The sequence below is a fragment of the Mauremys reevesii genome, linkage group 18 (genome assembly GCF_016161935.1).
Source record: "Mauremys reevesii isolate NIE-2019 linkage group 18, ASM1616193v1, whole genome shotgun sequence".
In the NCBI taxonomy this organism is placed as follows: Eukaryota; Metazoa; Chordata; order Testudines; family Geoemydidae; genus Mauremys; species Mauremys reevesii.
Window position 1 is genome coordinate 29,026,693 of NC_052640.1, and position 24,119 is coordinate 29,050,811.

At 53.8% G+C, this 24,119-nt stretch overlaps 1 protein-coding gene across 9 annotated transcripts in view; it reads right to left on the reverse strand.

Annotated features, from left to right (window-relative positions):
- Positions 1 to 24,119, reverse strand: part of LOC120386069 (oxysterol-binding protein 2-like) — a 354,730-nt gene that overhangs the window by 42,906 nt on the left and 287,705 nt on the right. For 5 of the 9 annotated variants that reach the window (XM_039504882.1, XM_039504883.1, XM_039504886.1 and 2 more), the window contains 2 exons: positions 9,456 to 9,654; positions 2,361 to 2,478 (listed from right to left, as the gene is read on the reverse strand). In XM_039504882.1, coding sequence (XP_039360816.1) covers positions 2,361 to 2,478; positions 9,456 to 9,654 — 317 coding nt within the window. Of the gene's footprint in view, positions 1 to 671; positions 801 to 2,360; positions 2,479 to 3,657; positions 3,689 to 7,646; positions 7,705 to 8,515; positions 8,619 to 9,455; positions 9,655 to 24,119 lie in introns of those variants that run through there. The other 4 variants (XM_039504890.1, XM_039504888.1, XM_039504889.1 and 1 more) reach the window with 4 other exon arrangements.

A 24,119-nucleotide genomic window follows, 5' to 3' on the forward strand; every position in this document is an offset into this window, starting at 1 on the left:
GAAGTGACTTTCCCAAGCTCCCATGGGGCGTCTGTAGCAGAGCAGAGAATGAGCCCGGGTCGTCAGAGTCCACTGGGCCAGCAGCGGCTCTACTTCTGATTCGCAGCGAGCACCACCCACCAAGCCACGGGGAGGGCCAAAGCAGACTGCCCCACGTCTGTAGTTAGGCACCCAATCAAGAGGCCTGGATTTCAGTGGGCCTGAGCAATCCCTGCCCCCACAAGTGTCCTCTGGCCCTTCAGAAACTCCCCATCCCCCTACCTATGGGGGACCAGGCCACTGGGAGAGGCTGCTCGGCCTAACCTTCCCTGGCTGCGGACGTCCCTTTAAAGGGAAGCAGGGAGCGGCAGACAGCGCCAGGTGACTCTGGAAGAGCCCCCGGGCAGGTGAATTCCTTACCAGGCGGCAGTGGTGCTGTGTCCAGCTACAGTGGGGTCCCCCTGCCCACCAGGACCCCCGCTGCCGTGGGAAGGAAGTGGTGCTAGGGGCATACATTGGCACTCTGCTTGCAGGCCCCACGACAGGGCTGCAGGTGATGGGCGAGGTCACCCCCTTGTTATGCTGGGGTCCAGCAGCACCCTAATTCCCACCCTCTTCGGTACCCTGGCTTGGGGGGCTGCTCTGCAAGGCTGGGAGGTCCAGACTAGGGAGGGTTCCCTGGAAGAACTCACCTGGGCCAAAGCATTAGAATACAGGAGAAGCCGTTTCCTCCCAGTCTTCCCTACAGGAAACACAGGCCTCCCAAGGCAAGCTGGGCACTGCAGTCCCCGCAGAGCAGGCTGGGAAAGTGGGAGGAGTCTGGGCTCCTGGATAAATAGGGCCTCCTCCCTGTTTGCAAACCAGACTCCAGGGAGTCTGTGAGCAGCATGCTGGGACCCTAGTGCCTGAGGGGTGGGCTGGCGGCTTCCCCCTCCCCTGCACAGCAGGTGGAGGGCGGCTGGGTGGGGAGCTGCCTGCTCTGTGGTCGGTGCAATAAACTCTTTTCCGTCGTTCCATCTCAGGACTAGACTAAGGTGCTGCTCTGGGGAGGCAGAGCCGGGAAACCTGTAGGCCAGTGTGTCACGTAGGCACTAGCTGCAGGGGAGGGTCGGGGACCTGCCAGCACCTCACTCCTTCTGTGCCCCACCCCCCATTCTCTAGCGAATGAAAAGAGTTTATTGCTGGTTCACAGTAAGGGATGGGAAGCCCTTACATATACCTGCCTGGGCCGCCTGCCTCTGACAGAGCGAAGTACTTGGCTGCTAGTCATTCCATGCCAGGTGCGCCGCGGAAACGCCCAGGATGCCGGAGCAGAGGAGCACGGCCGTCAAAGGGGGGACAGGCTGCGCCCGGGCCCTGTGGCTCTTGAGAAGGAGGGAGAGGGCACAATGCATCTCCCGTTCCTGCCCCTGCCTGGGAACCGGTCCCCAAACAGGCCTTGCTTGTCCTCAGGGATTCCCCGTTCCCCTTTGTCTCGTGCGCTCGTTGCCACCAGGGCAGTGGGTGTGCAGTGCTGCCCAGTGAGGACGGCAGCGCGTTACACTTGCCATGCACTGGCTCTAGTGACACAGGCCCAGCCTAGCGGGTGCTGCTGTGCTGAGCAGCTGTTTCCCCCAGAGCCCCAGGAGCCATGGCAGCTGCTGACCTCTGTCCCCAGTGCTCTCTGGCCTGGGATCTCTGACTTCTGAAAGCTCCCCTGGGCCGTGGACTCCAGCCCAGATCCTCACAGGCAGTTAGACTCCTAAGCTCCATTGAACTCCCTGGCAGTTGGGAGCCTCATGACTTGGAGCATCGGGGCCTGTTACTGAGTTAGAACTTGTCCTCACAGCTGGTAAATCCCCCATTCCTAATCAGGCCTCCGGGGGACAGACCAGGCCGTTGGGATAGGGAGCCATTCACCTCTGTCGCTGTTTCAAATCCAGCCCACGCTGTTCCCTCCTGATCACGGCTCTTTGCCCCACGTGCAGCGGGTTGGCGGGTCTCAGTCCAGTTTCTAGTGGACAGAGTCCACACTGCAAAAACATCATTGCCAATGGCCCTGAGCAGCCCCAGAGGAGAGGTGAGAGCCAGCCAGAGGCTGTCCCTTCAGTCCAGGGAGGGGGGCCCTGGTGGCTCTGTCTGAGGGCACTCTGCCCTGCCAGGGGTAGAGGGCTCCACTCTCTAGGCCATTCGCCAGCACTGATGTTTGAAACATGCCTCTCTGGCTGCCTGCCTGCACAGCCGACCCACCTGCAGGGGCGGGGGGGGGGGGTGTCATTAATGCAAACCCAGAGGGTGCTGCCTCTACGTTGTTAGTGAGAAGCAGACTAAGTGCCTCCTCCCCACTCTTCCTATTCGTGCGGTGGGCTTTGGGCCTGCTCTGCACAGGGGCTGCTTCATACCTGTGATGTTTGGGGTCTGCGGTTACTGTGATAAAAGCTGGTGCATCCTCCATGGCATCAAAATACTCTGTCTCCTCATCTTCATCACTGGCTTCCCCTTTGGCAGGCTGCACACTCCCTGGGGGCACAACGAGAACCTGGTCAGCGCCGCTTCCTCCGACTGCTCACGCAGAACATCAACGTGTGCTCCCAGCCAGAGCCCCAGTGGATCCCCACACACCTTCGCTCTGCAGGTGCCTGCAGACCAGGCGCACTTCCCCTCACCCCACTGTGCTGTCTGTCTGTCTCTCCCCTTCCCTCTCCTCTCTCACGCCCAGGGTTACGCTGGCTGAAGGGGGCTGGTGGATCAGGGCAGCTAAGTTCCCGCTAAGCTGCACAGCTGCCTATTAAGCACCGCACAGGGCTCCGGCGGGGAGAGATGCCTCTTCCCAATCCCCGGACCTGCTGCGGCACCCCTCCCCCGGCCCGGCCCCAGCCTGGCCCCGAACCTGCTGCAGCCATAGGACAGGCACCCCGGCCTGGCCCCAGACCTGCTGTGACCCAGTTGAGCCCGGACCTGCCACGGCTGGGGAGATGCGCCTCTCACCCTCAGCCCAGGTGCTGCTGTGGGGAGAGAGAGCTGGGGGAGACTTCGCTCCCCACGGTAGCCCCAGGGAGCCCCACTGCACCTCAAACCCCTCATTCTCAGCCCCACCCCAGAGCCCGCACCCCCCTGCACCCCAACCCTCTGTGCCAGCCCAGAGCCCCCGCCGGAACCCCACAACCCAGGCCCCACCCTCCAGCCCTCACCACCCCCCCTCCTGAACCCCTCATCCCTGGCCCCACCCAGAGCCCGCACCCCCCTGCACCCCAACCCTCTGTGCCAGCCCTGAGCCCCCTCCTGAACCCCTCATCCCTGGCCCCACCCACAGTCTTCACTCCCCTGCACCCCAACCCTCTGCCCTAGCGCTGAGCCCCCTGCTGAACCCCTCATCCCTGGCCCCACCCCACAGCCCTCACCCCCCTGCACTCCAACCCTCTGCCCTAGCGCTGAGCCCCCTCCCACACTCCGAACCTCTCAGCCCCACCCCCACCACATGAATTTTGTTAGGTGCACCACTATGAAGGTCGAGTGTCACACATCAGCTCCATCTTGGTGCACCTAACAAAATTCATTCCACACATGGGTGGGAGAAACGAGAGGAAACACTGCTGGGCAGATTTTGCTCTTGCCCAGTCACGGTACAAAACGCTTTGCTACCACGGTGACAAGTGCCCTACAAATGCCATCAATGGCTGGATTAAGCTGGAAGTTTACCATGTGACCTGTGCATCCAATCAAATCTAACTAATATGGTTCAAATTTCAAAATGGACACGTTCAACTGACAATCTAGTCAATCTCAAACAACGAGTTTATCGGTGGTTTTGGGGCTGTTCCAAGGCCCCTGCTATTTTGGGGGGGGGGATTTATAATATTTGCTTATGTTTAAAAAATGTTTTTCTTCCCGGAGAGATCTGAACCAACGACAGGGAAAGTGCCTGTCCAGAGACATAGGGGCTGGGACTAGGGGGGCTGCAGCACCCCCTGGCTTGAAGTGGTTTCCATCATATCCAGGATTTGCAGTTTGGGTCAATGGCTCTCAGCCCCCCCACTATACACACTGTTCCAGCAGCCCTGCCCAGAGACGCCAAACCCTGCTGCTATGATCCGACCCTTCCTCCGTTCAGACATCAGCACCACATCATCCCCCTCACTGGCCGTGAAAACCGGCTCCTGGCTGGCGCTGACGTCACACCCGCCGGTCGATACAAGACGCAGCTACTGAGTCACATCCTAGCTGACAATCTGAGCACTTCACCAGCATCGAGACCGAGCTTCTTGGGACCACTGTAACTCTGCCCCTGAAGCCAGCCCTGGATAGCGTTTGGCCCTGTAGCAGGGTAGACACCCGCTCCTGCCCCGAGGGGCTTAGAACAGCCCAGGAGGGGGCTGTGCCTGGGGACAAGAAAGCTGGGCTGATGGGGAAAGTGGCCACAGCTGTAGCCAGTGCAATCAGGCCCAGCTGGCCCCCGTAAGAGGCTGTGAGCCAGGGCTCGGACAGTCTCCCTCTGCTTGGTGAGGGAGAAGGGCCTGGCTTCAGGGACCTAAGCAAGACACCCAGACTGGGAGCAGGGCTGGGGAACGGCCAGAGGAGCTGGGAGCTCCGGCCTGGAAAGCCCCAGGCTGCAGGCCTGACTATAGGCCGAATAGGTGCAGGGTTGCAATGGGGCAGCCCAAGGGTAGGCAGGGGCAGCAGGTCCGAACCCCTTTGCCTGTGATGAGTGGCTTATACTGCAGTCTGCCCCAGTGAACGGGGGCTAGATGGAGACTGGGCAGAAGCCAAGATTGAGGTGAAGTGGGGATAGTGGGTGGGGGTTCCCCTGGGACAGGGAGACCCAGAAGTGTGGGGGTACTGCCGGGGGGCAGCACCCAGTTAAAGGGGCACTGGGGTCCTGGGAGGGACATGGGGGCCAGGGTAAGGAGGATCACTGGCCAGCAGAGGGCGCTCTGGATGCTGGAAGCTAATTCCCGAAGATAACCAGCAGGAGGTGCTGCAGGGGTGAGTCCCACATCGTTACAGGCCCCTTCTCCAACACACATCTCCACGCTGCCCTCTCTGATGCATGGAACCACCCTCCAGGAGCTGAGCCGTAAGGCTACCACCTTCTCCTCCTTGCAATCCTTCCTCAGGCCCACCTACAAGCAATCAGCCAACCAAAGACGGCTGGGCCCGGGGCACTTGGGGAGAGCTGATAAAAACCACCACCTCCAGTGATCTGGGACTGTGACATTGTGGAATGACTCCCATGGTGTCCACATGCTACAGTGGCCTTTACTCAGCCTCCCTCCTCGCTTTGCTCCTACTTGCTCCCTTGTTTCAGACCTTGTCAGGTCTTTGGGGGAAGGGACAGTGTCTTCCCGTGTGTTTGTACAACACCAAGCGGCGCCGACTCTACTGGGGGCTGCTGGGTGCTACTGCAACACAAATCACAGAGACCTGACAGGCAATTTCCAGCCCAAATGGTTCAAATGTGAATTATGAGCAAGTGAAGAATGGAAGGTTTCAGAGTAGCCACTGTGTTAGTCTGTATCCGCAAAAAGAACAGGAGTCCTTGTGGCACCTTAGAGACTAACAAATTTATTTGAGCATAAGCTTTCGTGGGCTACAGCTCACTTCTTCAGATGCATAGAATGGAACAGACAGGAGATATTTATACATACAGAGAACATGAAAAGGTGGAAGTAGCCATGCCAACTGGAAGAGTCCAATCAATTGAGATGCGCTGTCATCAGCAGGAGAAAAAAAAACCTTTGAAGTGATAATCGAGATGACCCATAGAAGGTGTGAGGAGAACTTAACATAGGGAAATAGATTCAATTAGTTTAATGACCCAACCATTCCCAGTCTCTGTTTAAACCTAAGTTAATTGTATCTAATTTGCATATTAATTCGAGTTCAGCAGTCTCTCTTTGGAGTCTGTTTTTGAAGTTCACCTGCATATCTACCAATGTGATATATGCCATCATGTGCCAGCAATGCCCCTCTGCCATGTACATTGGCCAAACCGGACAGTCTCTATGCAAAAGAATAAATGGACACAAATCTGACATCAGGAATCATAACATTCAAAACCCAGTGGGAGAACACTTCAACCTCTCTAACCACTCAGTGACAGACTTGAAGGGGTGGCAATTTTGCAACAAAAAAACTTCAAAAACAGACTCCAAAGAGAGACTGCTGAACTTGAATTAATATGCAAACTAGATACAATTAACTTAGGTTTAAACAGAGACTGGGAATGGTTGGGTCATTAAACTAATTGAATCTATTTCCCTATGTTAAGTTCTCCTCACACTTTCTATGGGTCATCTCGATTATCACTTCAAAGGTTTTTTTTCTCCTGCTGATGATAGCGCATCTCAATTGATTGGCCTCTTCCAGTTGGTATGCGTACTTCCACCTTTTCATGTTCTCTGTATGTATAAATATCTCCTGTCTGTGTGTTCCATTCTATGCATCCGAAGAAGTGGGCTGTAGCCCACGAAAGCTTATGCTGAAATAAATTTGTTAGTTTCTAAGGTGCCACAAGTACTCCTGTTTTTTTTGAAAAATGGAACAAAGTGAGAGGCACCTGTAACTACAGACATCACGACCGGCTGTGCCTGCTGCCTATGTGGGCGAAATGATGACAGACAAAGTGCTGCCGAATGCACCATGTAAACGGGCTCTGGACATGTCTACTCTACAGCCGCCGTGACAGCGGCCCAGCTACGACACTGTAGTGCAGGCACTTTCTGCAGCGACAGAAGGGGTTATTCCGTTGCTATAGCGAATCCATCCCTCCGAGAGGCAGTAGGTAGGTGGAGGGAAGAATTTGCAATGAAGACCCAGACACTGCGCTGCCCATGCACCTGCTCCAGCCAGCAAGCTGCATTCCGCTCTCCCATCCCACAGAGGAAATCTGCTCTCTTCTCTGTGCTTGGCCCTGGCTCACTGGGATTCATACAGAAGGGATGTGCGGTGACATTTTCCCTGGCAGGGCTAAATGTCTGTGCCGTGTGGGTGTTCTAGAGGGGGCCCACCAGGGGCTGCTCCCCAGCACACCCTGCTACAAGCTGCCTCCCAGCCCTGTGTGCTAGCTAATGGCCCCAGAGAGGGGCAGTGTGGGTGTGGCATGGACCGGCTCCTAGCCCTGCCTCCTTCCAGCCACGATGGCTAAGCTGGTTACCCAGGTGTAGCAAGGGATGCTTCTCCCAGTGTTGGGGGCAGTAAGCCTTCAAAACACCTCCTACTGCCATCCAGCTCTGCTAGGGGACCCACCTCCTCTCCACCCGCCGTGCAGCGCAGCCAGAAGGGACCACTGCAATCACCTGACCTCCTCTATCGCACAGGCCAGAGACCTGCCCCAGAAGAGTTCCTAGGGCAGAGCATCCAATCCTGATTTTAAAATTGCCAGTGATGGAGAATCACCACACGCCTGGGGAAATGGTTCCAAATGGTTAATCACCCTCAATGGATTTCCAGTCTGAATTTGCTTAGCTTCAGCTTCCAGACACTGACTCTTGTTAGACCTTTCTCTGCTGGGCTGAAGAGCCCGTTAGCCAATATTTGTTCCCCATGCAGGTATCTATAGACTGTAATGAAATCACCCCTTAACCACCCCTAAAACAGCTGGAGCTCCTTGAGTCTATCACTCTAAGGCAGGTCTTCTAATCCTTTACTCATTCTCACGGCTCTTCTCTGAACCCTCTCCAATTTATTACCGTCCTGCTTGAATGACGCGCCCCAGAACTGAACGCAGTACATTCCGGCAGCAATGACACCAGTGCCAAATACGGACGTGCTGTGACCTCTCTACTCCAGCTCAAAATCCTCGTTTATGCACCCAAGGATTGCATTAGCCCTTTTGGCCACAGCATCACTCTGGGAAATCGATTGGTGTGTCTCCCTTCAGCACCAGATGGGGCTGCACACAGCATGGGACTTCTGCAAAGCCCAGGGTACTTCTTCTCTTCCCACCTGAGAAATAGCCCAGCTCTGCAAATGCAGCTTAGTTTGTGCAGCACTCGAGGCCTCTGCTGAGATGAAACACTTGCTCCTAGGAGCTTTTCTCCTAAGTCCTAGGCAGGCGGGGATCTCCAGTTAGCAGCCAGACATCAGGAAGACTTGGAGAAGGAGGGTAACGTCTCAGCCTGGCCCAGGATGGGACAGAACCATTCTTGGGCTCTATTCCTGACTCCAGAAGAAATGGACTCCTGTGGTGGAGCAGGGGACCCGGGGTCAAGGCTCCTGGACGGGAAGGAGTTGATCTAGTGGTCAGAGCAGGGGCCTGGCAAGCTGGGCTCTTAGGTTAAATCCCCAGCTCTTGGAGGGAGCGTGGTTAGGATAACTGGATTCAGATCCCACCTCCTGAAGGGAGTGTGATCTAGTGGTCACAGCATGGGGGAAACCAGAATCCCTGAGATCAATTCTCTGCAGTACCACTGCCTTGCTCTGTGACACTGGGGAGGTGATTTCGCCTCTGCTTCAGCTACCCACCCCCCACAAATGGGATTTTGGGAAACCATTCCCAGGGATGTCAAATGCTTTGAGCCACTTGGGCCGAAGGCCCTAGGGGAGCCGATATACTCACACTCATGTCCCATGGTCCTCGCTGGCAGGAGGCCAGGCCACTTATCTGTTACACTGCATCACAAATCCATGTTGTGATGACGATGCTGCCCTGTGGGGAGAGCCCCACAGCCACGGAGCGTCACAGTAAGAGGCTCCTGTAGGCTGGAGGGCTCTGGGGATGGGTGGGGCTGAATGTTACGTGTTTATCTGAGTCGATCCATTCCCCTAACCCCTATGTGGTACAAGGGAACTGCCCTGGCCTGGCAATAGACACAGCCAAGGAACAAGCTGCTGCTGGCCAGCCAAGGCTCCGTTTGGGGTTACAATAAAACCAAACCCTGCTGGTGCAGCCAGAAGGGTGTCTGGGGACGACGATCTGGCACCAGCATCAACTGCAATTCGGTTTTATTCTCCAGCAACGATCGCAACCAACAAATGAGACACCAGCCACCGGATGTGGGCAAAGGGCTCCAGTGCTCTCATGCTCAAACCCGTGGGGCCCAATGTTCTGGGGACAAACGCAACCTTGCATCACTGGGATGTGGAGATGCAAACTTCCTAACACCAGATTGCAGCGTCACGTTGGAATTCGTCTGGCCAGTAGAGGCAAGTGTGGAAAGAACGGGATTCCCCTGGGGAGACGAGCTCGTAGGGAGGCAGCTGGAGTCCTGCCTCTTCACAGGACATGCCTGTCCTGTTACCCCTCAACAGGGGAAAAAATCCCTGGGCATGATGGGCTGCCCTGTCCATCCTTCCCGACTCTGCTGGTGCCCTACCAGCGGCTGACTGGGAATGAGTGAGAGGGCAGCCCCCCATCCCTCCCCCCACCCCGTACTGCTGGGCTCTGGCGGCTGCTCCCTGCTGCCATTGTGATATCACAGCAGCACAGCTCTTGGGCTGGCGGGACCCAGGCTGTTGGCCTCCCAGCCCTCCGGGCCCTGGGGAAGGAGGCCGCTCACCCTTGGAAGTGCTGCTGACTGCTGTGGCGCTCGAGGACAGGCCGGGAGCTCCCCGGCAGGCCCGTTCCAAGCTGTTGTGCTGTTTGGCTAACTGCTCAATGGTCTCCTCCAGGCGGATCCTCTGCTCCCGCTCATACTGTAGTGCCCGCTGCCATTTCCGACTGTGGCTCTCGGCTAACTCCAGGAAGTCGCGGCAAGCCTGGGGGAAGCAAGGAACACACCGGTCAGGCTCCCTCGGGGACAGCACACAGCACTGCCCACAGCAGCTCAGGGTCTCTGTCACAGGAGCCAGGATCAAGGGCTCTTCATTCTGGAACTCTGCTCTGCCCACAGCTCAGGGAGCCCTTCACCAGGAGCAGCACTCCAGCCTTCCCCTTCACAGCTGCAGCCCTCCCCGTGCAGTCGGGGCTGGGAACAGAGCTGGGGGACTTCTCGGTTTGCTGGCAGCTCCAAAAATTAAAATCAAACATTTGTTTTGGGTCAAACGGAATTTGAAAAATTTCTGCAAATCAAAACAGTCTGTTTGGGGTCAAACAAAGCTGGAAATACAGCATTTTCCAAGGGCTAGATTCATGAAATGGCCAAAGGTGGGGTCCCCTTTTAGCCCACTGGCTGGCATGCTCACTGGAGACAATCCTGGCTGTAGCGCCTGCAGGACAGGGATTTGAACCCAGGGGACGGCCTGAACCATTAGCCTGCAGACGGGCCTCTCTCAGTCTCTCCTGTCCCACTCAGTATAAAATACTTCAGCAGTCATTGGGCCAGAGGATAAAATGGGGAGCCAATGACTCTGCAGCTTGGGGGTCTGGCCCCTCACCGGGGAGGTGGGCGCATCGAGCTCAAGACTCTGCACCAGTGAATATTTCATTATTGATACAAAATGGAAGAGGTTCAGCAGGAGACCGTGCGGGTGCCCCACCCCAGAACAGCTAATAGCCTGGTGGGGAGGGCACGCCCCTGGCAGAGGAGAAGGTGGAATGGGGATTCACACTTGGGTTTCCCACGTCCCAGAGGAGTGCCCTGACCACACAGCTAACGCGAGCTTTGAGCTACATGGCATTACTATCCGCTGGGGGCACGTATGGGTCAAACAGACCCTGCTCAAAGAGTGGTTATCAGTGGGTCCCTGTCAAAGGGGCAGGGCCTATCTAGCAGGGTCGCACAGGGGTCAGTATTGTTGTTTGACTTGGATAATGGAGTGGAGAGCAAGCTGATAACATCTGGAGATGACAGCAGACTAGGAGGGGTTGCCAGCACTTTGGAGAACAGGATTCGAATCAATTGACCTTGACAAACTGGAGAATTGGTCTAAAATCAACAAGAGGAAATTCAATACAGACAAGTGCGAAGTGCTTCACTTAGCAAGGAAAAATCAAATGGATGACAACGAAATGGGGAATAACTGGCTGGCGGCACTACTGCTGAAAAGGATCTGGGGGGTTTAGAGTGGATCACAAATTGAATATGAATCAACAATGTGATGCAGTTGCAAAAACAACTAATGTCATTCTGGGCTGCATTTCCTCATATCCAACCTAGACCTTCCCCATTGAAACTTGAGACCATTTCCCTTGTTCTCTCATCTGCCACCACTGAGAACAGCCGAGCGCCATCCTCTTCGGAACCCCCTTCAGGTAGTTGAAGGCTGCTGTCAAATCCTCCCTCACTCTTCTCTTCTGCAGACTAAATAAGCCCAGTTCCCTCAGCCTCATTCACCCAAGGGAGGGTGTGGAATCCCTGTCATTGGAGGTTTTTGAGGTAGGACAAACTCCTGTCAGGGATGGTCTAGGTTGACCTGGTCTGGCCTCAGGAAGGGGGCTGTGCTTGCTGACTTCTCAAGGTCCCTTCCAGCCTGACATTTCTATGATTCTAAGTTATAAGGGGGCATCACCATCCCACCTGCTCTATAGCCAAAATGATTCAGCGAATTCATGTCACCCAAAGCTGCATTTTTTGGCAGATAACCTATTTGTCCAGAAATTTTGCCCAGCTAGGAGTACAGTACAGGTCACACAGCCCTGGTGTGAGGAACTGGCTTGGGATCTGTAGTCATGGCTTATAGTGCTGAGCCTCCAAACACAGATACACCGAGCGCTAAGAGACTTCAGGCCTTCTTGGGTTGGGGGAAGTCAGGGAGTTTTACCACTAGGTAGTGCCAACTGCACTGCAAGTTTCACACGTATTCAGCTCTGCTGACGCAGCTCAGTTTTCACTTGCAGCTCCCTTGTCATTTCAGTTATGGGATGCCCCCCACTCCCCTGCTCTGCCATTGCCCCTCAACTCTGACCTGCTGCCTCCCCGCTCCCCAGGACATTTCCCCTGGCACCCCTAGTCAGTATCTACACAGCATTTAAAAAATGTGACGTGCTAGAAACAGTGTAACCTTGATTATCCAAACCAGGATCACATCCCTTAGCTTTTAATACTCAGCAAATTCCTAGGGTTCCAAAACCCCTTTGCTCTCACAAGTGATGCCATGTCCTGCAGGAGGGGCTGTTCTGGATTGTCATTGTCACTCCAGTTCTGCATCCCGCTGCTCTGCCCCGGGCCGGCTCCAGCTTTTTTGCCGCCCCAAGTGGCGAAGGGAAAAAAAAAAAGATAAATCCGCGATTGGCAGCACTTCGGTGGCAGCTCTACCGCGCCGCTTCATTCTTCGGCAGCAATTTGGCTGCTGGTCCTTCCCTCCAAGAGGGACTGAGGGACCCGCCACCAAATTGCCACCGAAAACCTGCACATGCCTCCCCTTTTCATTGGCCGCCCCAGCACCTGCTTCCTGCCCTGGTGCCTGGAGCCAGCCCTGGCTCTGCCAATACAAGGACTGAGTCTGAACTGCAGCCCCCACAACATTCTTGGTCGTGTCCCCCCTGTTCTGTCAATGCACCTCAGTCACAGCCCCCCTGCTATTCCAGCCCTGGGCTCGCCCCCTGCTGCCTTCTGTTCCAAACAGTGCACAGGTTTTGTGATGGGGATGAATATCCCTTGGGAATGAGGTTGAGACGCTCACACAGTGTGAAAGGAAAGACGAGCCAATGGAAGAGACAGGCACCGGATTTCTCGCTGACTAATAAGGAAGAAGGACAGCCCTCTTCCTCCATCTTAGCTGAAGCAGAGTCCAGCCAGAACTACAGTCCCCTGGGTGCTAATTAGACACAGTACGGTGTGAGAGCGTAACAGCTCTTCCTTCCCCCAGGGTAGAGAGAGGACAGGTTATGCTGACAGGCAAGCAGCTACTTAGTCTCCTACATGGAGTGGTCTGCACAACCTCTTAGGCTATGGCTACACTGCAGCCTAATTCAACAAATTGTGTCGCTCAGGGGTGTGAATTAGCCACTCCCCCGAGTGACGTAACTTGTGCCGATTTAAGCGCCAGTGTGGACAGCGCTAGGCTGGCGGGAACATTCCACTTGAGGGGAATGGAGTAATTCAGCCGACGAGAGAACTCTCCCCCGTTGGCTGAGAACAGCTACACTAGAGAGCTTTCAGCGGTGCAGCTACATCACTGTAAGCTCTCCTGAATAGCCAGCGCCTCGGTGTCTGAAAGGGGCTGTGTCGGCGGCCTGCCATGCCATTCGTTTTGTGTGTCAGGGCTGGTCTCTTAGCAAGATGCCCCAGTTTGACCCCCGAGAGACACACTGGCGAGTGGAATGTACCACAGATCTTGAGGCATGCACAGATCTCCGTAGCAGTTCCCTTGCGCACACGTGAACAGCTCAAATGGGTCAGAGCGATTCAACCACTAATCAAGGTCTTCCTGTCTTTGCAGTCTCCCTGCCCTGTCCCACGAGGGATGGAACAGAACACACACTGGAATGTACGCTGCTAAGATTGCATGCAAATGCTACCAGCAGCCCTCTTCCTGGTATAATTAGCTTCTTGCTGCATTAGCCCCATGCAGGGTAAATGATGAATTATGGCAAATTATTCTAGGCCTGGCTAACAGTCCAATTTATCAGAGTAAGCAACATATGAATGAGAGGAACAGGGGCACTGGATGGCTCAGGGGATCCATCATGGGATACTGAGACTTTCCGATCCAATATGTTCAAAGCAAGCCCAAGTTGGTGGTTCCCAGAAGTGATTCCCATGTAATGACATGCCAGAGGCTGATGTGAAATAAGCTGCCTGGTCTCTTCCAGTTCCCAGTGGAGAGGTGTCCACATTAAAATCAGAGGGGTAGCCGTGTTAGTCTGGTTCTGTAGAAGCAGCAAAGAATCCTGTGGCACCTTATAGACTAACAGACGTTTTGCAGCATGAGCTTTCGTGGGTGAATACCCACTTCTTCGGATGCAAGCAGTGGAAATTTCCAGGGGCAGGTGTGTATATATAAGCAAGCTAGAGATAACGAGGTTAGATCAATCAGGGAGGATGGGGCCCTGTTCCAGCAGTTGAGGTGTGAAAACCAAGGGAGGAGAAACTGGTTCTGTAATTGGCAAGCCATTCACAGTCTTTGTTTAGTCCTAAGCTGATGGTGTTAAATTTGCAGATGAACTGGAGCTCAGCAGTTTCTCTTTGGAGTCTGGTCCTAAAGTTTTTTTGCTGTAAGATGGCTACCTTAAAATCTGCTATTGTGTGGCCAGGGAGGTTGAAGTGTTCTCCTACAGGTTTTTGTGTATTGCCATTCCTAATGTCTGATTTGTGTCCATTTATCCTTTTCCTTAGAGACTGTCCAGTTTGGCCGATGTACATAGCAGAGGGGCATTGCTGGCATATGATGGCATATATTACATTGGTGGACGTGCAGGTGAATGAACCGGTGATGGTGTGGCTGATCTGGTTAGGTCCTGTGATGGTGTTGCTGGTGTAGATATGTGGGCAGAGTTGGCATCGAGGTTTGTTGCATGGGTTGGTTCCTGAGCTAGAGTTACTATGGTGCGGTGTGCAGTTGTTGGTGAGAATATGCTTCAGGTTGGTAGGTTGTCTGTGGGCGAGGACTGGCCTGCCACCCAAGGCCTGTGAAAGTGTGGGATCATTGTCCAAGATGGGTTGTAGATCCCTGATGATGCGTTGGAGGGGTTTGTATGGCGGTCGGTATACCGAAAACCTACCGACCGCTATGCCTACCTTCATGCCTCCAGCTTCCATCCCGGGCACACCACAAGATCCATTGTCTACAGCCAAGCACTGAGGTACAACCGTATCTGCTCTAACCCTGCAGACAGAGACCAACACCTAGAAAATCTCCACCAAGCATTCTCAAGACTACAGTACCCACACGAGGAAATAAGGAAACAGATCAACAGAGCCAGATGTGTACCCAGAAACCTCCTACTGCAAGACAAACCCAAGAAAGAAACCAACAGGACTCCACTGGCCATCACATACAGTCCCCAGCTCAAACCCCTCCAACGCATCATCAGGGATCTACAACCCATCTTGGACAATGATCCCACACTTTCACAGGCCTTGGGTGGCAGGCCAGTCCTCGCCCACAGACAACCTGCCAACCTGAAGCATATTCTCACCAACAACTGCACACCGCACCATAGTAACTCTAGCTCAGGAACCAACCCATGCAACAAACCTCGATGCCAACTCTGCCCACATATCTACACCAGCAACACCATCACAGGACCTAACCAGATCAGCCACACCATCACCGGTTCATTCACCTGCACGTCCACCAATGTAATATATGCCATCATATGCCAGCAATGCCCCTCTGCTATGTACATCGGCCAAACTGGACAGTCTCTAAGGAAAAGGATAAATGGACACAAATCAGACATTAGGAATGGCAATACACAAAAACCTGTAGGAGAACACTTCAACCTCCCTGGCCACACAATAGCAGATTTTAAGGTAGCCATCTTACAGCAAAAAAACTTTAGGACCAGACTCCAAAGAGAAACTGCTGAGCTCCAGTTCATCTGCAAATTTAACACCATCAGCTTAGGACTAAACAAAGACTGTGAATGGCTTGCCAATTACAGAACCAGTTTCTCCTCCCTTGGTTTTCACACCTCAACTGCTGGAACAGGGCCCCATCCTCCCTGATTGATCTAACCTCGTTATCTCTAGCTTGCTTATATATACACACCTGCCCCTGGAAATTTCCACTGCTTGCATCCGAAGAAGTGGGTATTCACCCACGAAAGCTCATGCTGCAAAACGTCTGTTAGTCTATAAGGTGCCACAGGATTCTTTGCTGCTTCCACATTAAAATCAACACCACAGTTGCCCCTTTGCTAGCAGTCTTGCCAAGAGGCCAAGGACAGAACAAGCCATGGCAACTGAATCTCCGAGGTGAGGAGTGTGGCCCCAGCGAGGGAAGATAGCATGGCTGTGGGTTAACAGAAGCCTCCAGGACTTGACACTTTCACCAGCATCAGAGACACAAGGTGGGTGAGGTAACATCAAGAGAAGCAGGTCCGATAAAGGATATTACCTCACCCACCTTGTCTATCCGGGCCCAGCATGGCTACATCAACGCTGCATCCAGCATCAGAGTCACACAGACCGAGCCAAGGAACGGCCAATATATCCCTACAACTCCCCCGAGGCTGCAATGGGCGAGCTAGCTTTGTTTCCTTTACAAGAATGTGCTGGAATCTTAGTTCTGTGCAGACAATGGGATTATTTCCAAATCCAGATGACCCACTCCGGCAGAGGGACACCACCAATGAAAAGAAAGCACACTTTTCTCTAAAAATGCTTCAGCTACTGTCAGAAGTAACAGCTAAGACCACCACAAATGAAGGAGCAGGGAACACGCAGCTCTCTCTTTTCAGTGTGTTTACATGCGCATTTGACAGCACAGTACTTTGTGCCTAGTCAGTTTCACTACTAGCCTTGGGACTACTCCCATGCTGGAAGTGAAACCTGCCTGTGTGCGCCATGCTGGACTGCGGTGAGTCAATTCCCCATTATTGTGGGGTCTCACACAGCTGCACAGGAGAGAAAAGTGATCTAAAAACCGGGGAAATGTTATTGTAAGTGGGGGGACGCAGGGTCATGCTAGCACTTGCAACAACCTTTAATTCATCTTTGAGAGTGACGAGATGTCTAGTTGGCAGTGAGAGATACCATTAAGCTACCATCACTGTCAAGATGAAAATCATTCTGAAAAACCCACAAGTGTGAAACTAATAACAATTCAGATGATTAAAAGGGAGAGAACTTTAGACATCTAATATACTTGTCATCATTAATGGGGCTCATTTATTTTTTGTGCTTCATCTACTTGGATTTTACATGCACTTCACCCAGCTTTTTGCATTTCACTTATATGAATCAAGACAGATCCAGTCTAACATGGCTACCCCTCTGATACTTTCTTGTTCTCGTGTTCTAGCACCATGCTGCTGGGCCTGGGTTTCCCATTGGAACTCTGATTCCATAAGAGATTTTTAATAAAGACCCATTTCCATTAGTTAGATTTTTCCAACCCATTTGTCTACAACATAAGCATATTTTGGGTCTAAATCAGATTGACAGAGCCCCTTAAAAAGCCTCGGAGGAAGAAGAACCACAGAAATACTGGAAAATTGAAGGTTATCTTGAGAGTTATGTGACGAAATGTGCAATGAAGGAACTAGCCCTTATGTTAAAAACACATTACACACAGTTGCTAGTGTGTGTGTGAGAGAGAGCACGGATGTGCGTGTGCGCACACATGTGCATACCCCTGCCTGTTCATGTCTTTTATGAAGTCCATGGGTACACTAGGGACTTGGCTACTGTTGATTTTACATGGAAGGAGGCCAGACACAATGGTGAAGGGTGGCAGGATAAAGCCCCTAGACAGATTATAGAGGTACACAATAAAGGCCCCATCCATCCTACACATATAGCGATTAGATACTCGCTATAAACTGTCCTTGGCCAAAAACAATTTGATCTCCTCACGTTCGTAAAGCACGATTTGCTTTTTATTGATCTCTATGCTGTTCATCAATTCATATTTCTGTTAACAAAAGATTAGTAACTAGAGACTGGATTCTGCAAGAACGAACACACGTGTGCACTTTTACACACATGAATAGTCCCATTGACTTCAGTTGGACTACTCACTGTGTGCAGAGTTTAGCACGTGTGTAAGATTTGAGGACTGGTATCCAAGACACAAACCCTAACCTCACCATAGCTAACATAAGAACATAAGAATGGCCCTACTGGGTCAGACCAAAGGGTCCGATCCTGCCCCCTGGAAGTCCATTGAGTGTTTCAGTGGGAGCAGGTCCAAGTACTGAATCGCACCACTGAGCCAACAGAGGTGTTAATGCAGATCCAAGGGGTCCCTCAGAGCCAGTCTGCTTAACGCCTGGTCTGGCAAAGGAGCAAACAGGAGATGGAGGCAGCCCTGGGGTGACCCCTCCTCATGGCACAGAGGTAACGCCCATCAAGAGGGGCAGGGGGATTTCACCAGAGAGAGCCCCGAATGCAATGATCCAAATGTCGACAGGAGCTAAAGGCTGCTGGAGAAGGTTGCTGTTCTGAGTTACGCCCGTAGGTCACCGACCAGCCGAAGCTCACCAGAGCCTCAGTGTGTGTGTCCTATGCCAGGGGCTGCCGCGGAGTTGGTGTGGGGATGGACATGCTGGGAGACTCTCCCGCTGTGGGTTACATCCCCTTGGCACTCCCTGAACAGCAAAGCTGAGTGCCAGGATCTGGCCCAGGGTCTGAGCTCATACTGGTTTTACTCTGGATAGGCAGCGCTGTAACTGAGAGCAGCATCTGGCTGAAGTGAGTCTGAGCCGGAGGAGCTGCCGGGCTGAGAGCCAGACACAGGTGGAAGTGACCCCAGTCCAGACCTGCCTCACGTCTGATTGGTCAAAGCCAAAGGCACCTCCCTCCAGCCCTCAGCATCCGTGTGACACCAGCTGCCGCCGAGCCGCTGACCCACCTACCGAGATGTACGCTAACTCCCTTCCTGTCGCCCAGCTCCCTGGGAACGCACAGCCCTGGGGTTTTCGCTAGAGAGCCCTTGGTGCAGGGCTTTGGTCTTCCACCGGCATCTACAACACAGGATCAGAGCAGGGGTCACCCTTGGTTAGTCTGCTCATGGATCTGAGTGAACTGAGCGGGCCTGGCCCAAGGATTCCTGCCCACACCAGCCATGGGAACAGCCACACCCAGCCCACGAACGCTGCCACCCGCTGTGGAACAGAGAGATGTCAGCAATGGGGCATTTCTGTAGCACTGGCCACAAGGCGTAGCTGCCCGTCTGCTCGTAACGGAACTAGATCCACGGCCCGCTCCAGACATCCAGGACGCCCGGGCTTGGCTTCTACTTATTCTAGCACCAAGAGCTCTTAGAGAGCTGGGAGGATGAAATCCTTCCAGGCCACAGCAGGGCAGCAGCGATGCTCTGCAGTCACTACTCCAGCCTCCGTGGTACCTTAAGGTGGGGATGGGGGTTACGGCTGGTAGATCTACCCCTTTCAGAGGGGCCGACACTGGGATTTCCCCAGGGTTCTGGACGCCCACTCTGCCCCAGGCCCTGCCCTTACTCCATCCCTTCTCCCAATCCCCTGCCCCACCTCTTCCTGCCCAGGGCTGGCTCTAGGTTTTTTGCCGCCCCAAGCAAAAAAATGTTTGGCTGCCCCCCATCCAAGCCCTGGGCTCCTCGCCGCAACCCCCTACTGCCCCAGCCCTGGGCTCTCCCCCACCACCCACATCCCCTGCCGCCCCAGCTCTGGGCTCCCCGCTTCCCCCCCACCATTGCCCCCCCCCACACCTCCTGCCGCCCCAGCCCTGGGCTCTCCTCCCCCGCACCTGCACCCTCCTTCCGCCGCAGCCCTGGGTCACTGGTAACTCACTCCCAGGGCGGGTCATTCAGCAGGAATTTTAGATGTACGCAGAACAGACAGGATTGGTTCCCATATGGTTACAGAGCTGCAGTAAAGTGGAACAATTTTCAGCTTGTGTGATTGGAGGATATCTGGATGCATATTATAAGACTGTCCTCCATAAATGAGGAAAAGTTGAGGTGCCTTTATTCTTTTGTTCCACTCTTTCTTTCTATGGAGAATTTGCCAATGCAATATCACTGTCTTCCTTTTAAACAAACAAACAAACAAACAAAAAAGGCAATGGCTGTTGAAAATAGCAATTCCAGTTCTAATAACCACTGGGAAGCATTTCTTGCTCAATTTTATCCTACTTTTTCTACAGCAAGTTACAGTGGATCAGTATATTTGATTTAGGAGAAATGAAGTAACAGCTGCCCAAACTGAGCTTGAGCACTCCTGAATTTTGAGGTGTTCAAATCTGGAAGGCAGGTGGGGGGAGGGCGGAGCTGTGGGCTCCGCGAGGGAGCACGGCAGCATGTATGCAGCAGCGTGTCTGGCGCTGCACGGAGCCAGACACGCTGGTCTGAGTGGCACGGTAAGGGGGCTGGGGGTTGGAGAAGGGGTAGGGGGTTCTGGGGGGGCAGTCAAGGGACAGCGAGCAGGGGGGGTTGGATGGGGTGGAGGTTCGGGGAGGCAGTCAGGAGCAGGGGGGGGTAGATGGGTCAGGGGTTCGGGGGGGCAGTCAGGGGACAGGCAGCGGTTGGATAGGCATGGGAGTCCCAGGGGTTTGTCAAGGGACAGGTAGGGGGTGAGGTCCTAGAGGGGAAGTTGGGGGCTCAGGAGGGGGCAGTTGGGGACAAGGAGAAGGGAGGCTCAGATAGGGGTGGGGTCCTGGGGGCAGTTAGGGGCAGGGGTCCTGGGAGGGGTGATCAGGGGACGGGGTTGGATGGGTTGGGGTTTCTGTGGGGGCAGTCGGAGGGAGTGGATGGTGGCAGGGAAAATCATAGTGCTAATGAAGCCTTTTTGTATTAGGCCTGAGTGAACCAAAGTTATGCTATGCTTGTCCAAACTGTGTTGGAAAGCTTACAGAACTCATTAGACTGAAGGCCGTGTATTTACCTATGTCAGCTATTTTGCTTATCAGTTTTATTTGGCTCCCCAAGTATATGTTGGCTCCCCAGTACATGCAGCTGTGTTCCCATGAATGTTTCCAAAGTATATAGCACAAAGGGTTGACGGGTGTATCTTGTTTCCCCTTCAGAATGACAAATGTATCCTCAACAGCTGTATGTATCTTGTAGCCCCCACAAAATGATATATGTATCCTGCATATCCAATTATCCCCTAATAGATACATGTACAGGGTCTATAGGTCAACCAAATGACGTAGACAAACGTAGGCTAAGTTGTTTGTTACCGGCTATAAAGGTAGGCCACTTGGCCATGAAAGGTGTGTCTCTCTCGGGCACTAGCCGGGACGAGAACACCCGCTCAGCTGATCGATCAATAAAGCTAATGGTACTCGTCTTCCTGGTCTTCCGTGCCTCCTTGGTGTAATTAGGTAAGCTCCGGGGAGAAACGGGCCCTTTTGGCTAACAGTGGGGCTTCCCTCCCTCCCCATGGAGTGTCCTGGCTTTTGAATGTTAAAGTGTGGTCCCCCTGCCCTTCACAGTGCAGCTCTCCACTCACAGCACGCTGCCGCATGAGGTCCCCCTCCTTCCTTTCCGGTTGGTAGTGGCCAAGGGCATGCTGGGAAATGTAGTTCTGTCCCTGCTCCAGGGCTGGCTCTATAGGCAGGGAGCTAACCAAGGAACTACAGCTCCCAGAGCCCCTGTTGGTTCTCAGCTCCCATGCTGGATCCCTGCCGCCCTGCTGCCCCAAGCAGGTGCTTGCTTTGCTGGTGCCTAGAGCCACCCCTGTTCCTGCCCCCGTTCCTCCCACAATTTCCCCCCCATGGGTGCTCCAGCCCTCGAGAACCCATGGAGTCAGCACAAATGACCCCTCCCCCACTCCACCTGTCCCTCCCGCCCCCCCCCCCCATGGCTATGTGAAGGGAGCCCTTGGAAGCCAGGTTCCTTGGTGTTCATGGGGGGCAGACTCCCTGGATCCTGTTCCCTCTCCCCTGGGCAATGAAACTGTACCCAGTGCTCTGTGTCTGCCCCCCCCAGGCTCTACACAGGAGGAGGCAGGGTTTGTCCCTAAATTATCCCATACTCCTAGCTGGAGAAGACCAATCCACTCCCCACATCTATCACCTCCCCGCTCTGCCCTCTAGTGCAGGTCTGGTCCTTCCAATCTGCTGGCTAGCACTCTGTGCAGCCTGGCTGCAAGTGCCCCAGTGACAGGGCTCCCCCATGTCCATGGGCGGTGAATCCAGAGTCTAACTGGAGTGCTGCCCCCCCACCCCCCACACACCTGCCCTTCCCTGAAAGATGGTGACCATGATCCTAGTGCTAGCGCTGGGACGGCTGCCAGGCACATGCCCCTGAAACACAGGGGCAGCAGAACAGCAGAGAGCACAGGACTGAGGAAGCCAGATGCACAGACGGGGTCCTCTGCCTCTAAGGGAAGGAGAAGAAACCTGAACCGCAAGTTCGAAAGAGCTCCACAATGTGCCATGTCCCGGCGCTCTTTACAGACAGTCACTCCACCGTGGCTTGACCCCAGAGGCAGAGCGTAACAGCCTTCTGTCACCTGCTCCATTAGTCACATCTGCCGAACCAGGGGAGCCATCCGCAGGGCAGGCAGCAGATGTGGGTGGATGCTGCATCTCCAAGGCTTTGATGTTTTGTACCCAGCCTCAGACTCGAAGTCTCTCTCCAAATCAAAGTCTTTTTCATCTGTGCATCGTTTTGAAAACTGCCAGCACTGACGGCATTCGAATTAATTTTACACAGACAGCTGGTCTGCCAACCATCTTCTTGACGCTGCAAGGTTGTGATAAAAGGACGGTATCACAATAGCAGGTACTTGCCGAGTGGCACTGGCCTTCCCATTCGAGGAAAGCTCATTATCCGCTTTAGAGGTCTCAGGTTCCAGCTCTGCTGCCATCACACATGTGACATGCACAGAAATAGCCATTCCAGAGCCGCTCAGCAAAGCGTAATATGGAAATTACCAGCTGTCTCTGGCTCAGGGGGATGCATGTTTTTGAATAATACATTTGGAGATCTTCACCTGTAATTACTGTGCTGCAATTAAATTTGGTCTTTAAGACAGTTACAGGAAATTGAATGCCATGGTAAATTACAGAGGAGGAGGAAACAGTTACAAACGGGACTGTGCCAAGGCACCCAGAGCCATGGGAAAGAGACAGGAGCCAAGGGAGGCTCCTGGGGGGAACATCAAGGTCACTGTGTTGAAGTCAATGTCCCAGATGATGGACAAACCTGATCAAAATAACTCTGAAGTGCTTCCCATCTGTAGATCTCAAGGCACTGCAGTACGGAGGGGCAATATCATTATCCCCATTTTATTGATGGAGAAACTGAGGCACAAGAGCTAAATCTGTTCATCTTCTCAAAAAGAAGATTGAGAGGTGACTTGATCACAGTGTATTGGTACCTTCATGGGTGGGAGGAATATCAGGTACCAGAAAGTAGAGTGACCCGGCCCCAGCCTGCTCTGCTCCCCTGGCTCCCAGGCTTGGGGGGAGGGGGAGGGGGGAACTGCCCCCCAACACTCGCTGGCGGAGCAAGCTGGGGCTGGGGCTGGGTTATTCTATTTACTGGTGAGTGCAGGCCTGACCTTCTAGAGTCCTCAGGGGAGTGGGGGCGGGGCTGGGGCAGGGTGGAGCAGGTGCGGGGGCCCTGGAGAAGAGCTGGAGCAGGGGCTGGAGCAGCACACAGCTGTGCCCCAAGTTTCCTGGTGCCCTACGCAGCTGTGTACTTTGTGTATGGGTAAGGACGGCCCTGCATAGCACCTAGGAGTCCGGTCACAGACCAAGGCCCCACTGCGCTAGGTGCTGTACAAACACAGAATGAAGCGACAGTCACTTGATGTCTAAGAAAAATGCTGCTAGGATGGACGCTAGCACAGTCAGAAAGAGCCCTGCCCCGGGGGGGAGGCCAGGCCAGAATCCCCCTGTGATGCTATGGTGACAGCACAGCTGTGGACTCTGACTGTGCGCCGCAGTCTGTCCTCTGACACCCAGTACGTTCCAATGGCCTCTGAGGGTCCTGCATCCCCGCAGCACAGATACACCCCTGCCCTCAAACCGAGGAGATAATGGCCTGTCCGGGACACAGGCATGATTTACCCACAACTCTTCACCTCCAAACCCCAGCCCAAAGGAGGCAAGATCCAGAGCATGGCCAGTCCTGGGAGTTAAGGCACAGACTGCCTCGGACAGTGCTATGGCTGCCAGGAGGTCCTGAGCTATGAGTCATCGGCTGCATGGACACTGACGCTGTCCCGATCAGTTAGTCTCAGTGACTTCAATGCCATTGTGCAGAAGAATTCTGTCAGCTCCAGCAGCAATTCTGTAACCCTTCCTAACCAGGCCAGGTCACCTGATCAAATCCAGTTTTGGGGTGGAGACCTCCGACATTTAAAGTCAGAAACAAACACCACAAGTACAGCTGGGATCAAGGCCAGGTTAGGAAGCAGCCCCCAGAAGGGTCAGTCGCCGGTGGAGTGAAGTTACTAGTTGCTGCTGTTTGTTTGCACTGGCATGGAGCTGCTGTGTTTCCTTCTCCCTCCTGCATTGGGCTCAAGGAGGGACCGGGACCTGCTTTGCAAGTGGGCTAAACTGATTTCCCTCTTGGCAATGGGAAGGGAGACAAGGTAACCTCCTTCTGCGAAGACAGGAAGAGCGCCCTCGAGCAAGTGTGTCCCAGTTCCATGCTGGGCTCTGCCCCGCTGCCTTGCTGTACAGTGTGGTTTGAAATCTGTTCTAGTTACAGAGGTAACAACTCCTTTGTTTGCCTGCAAG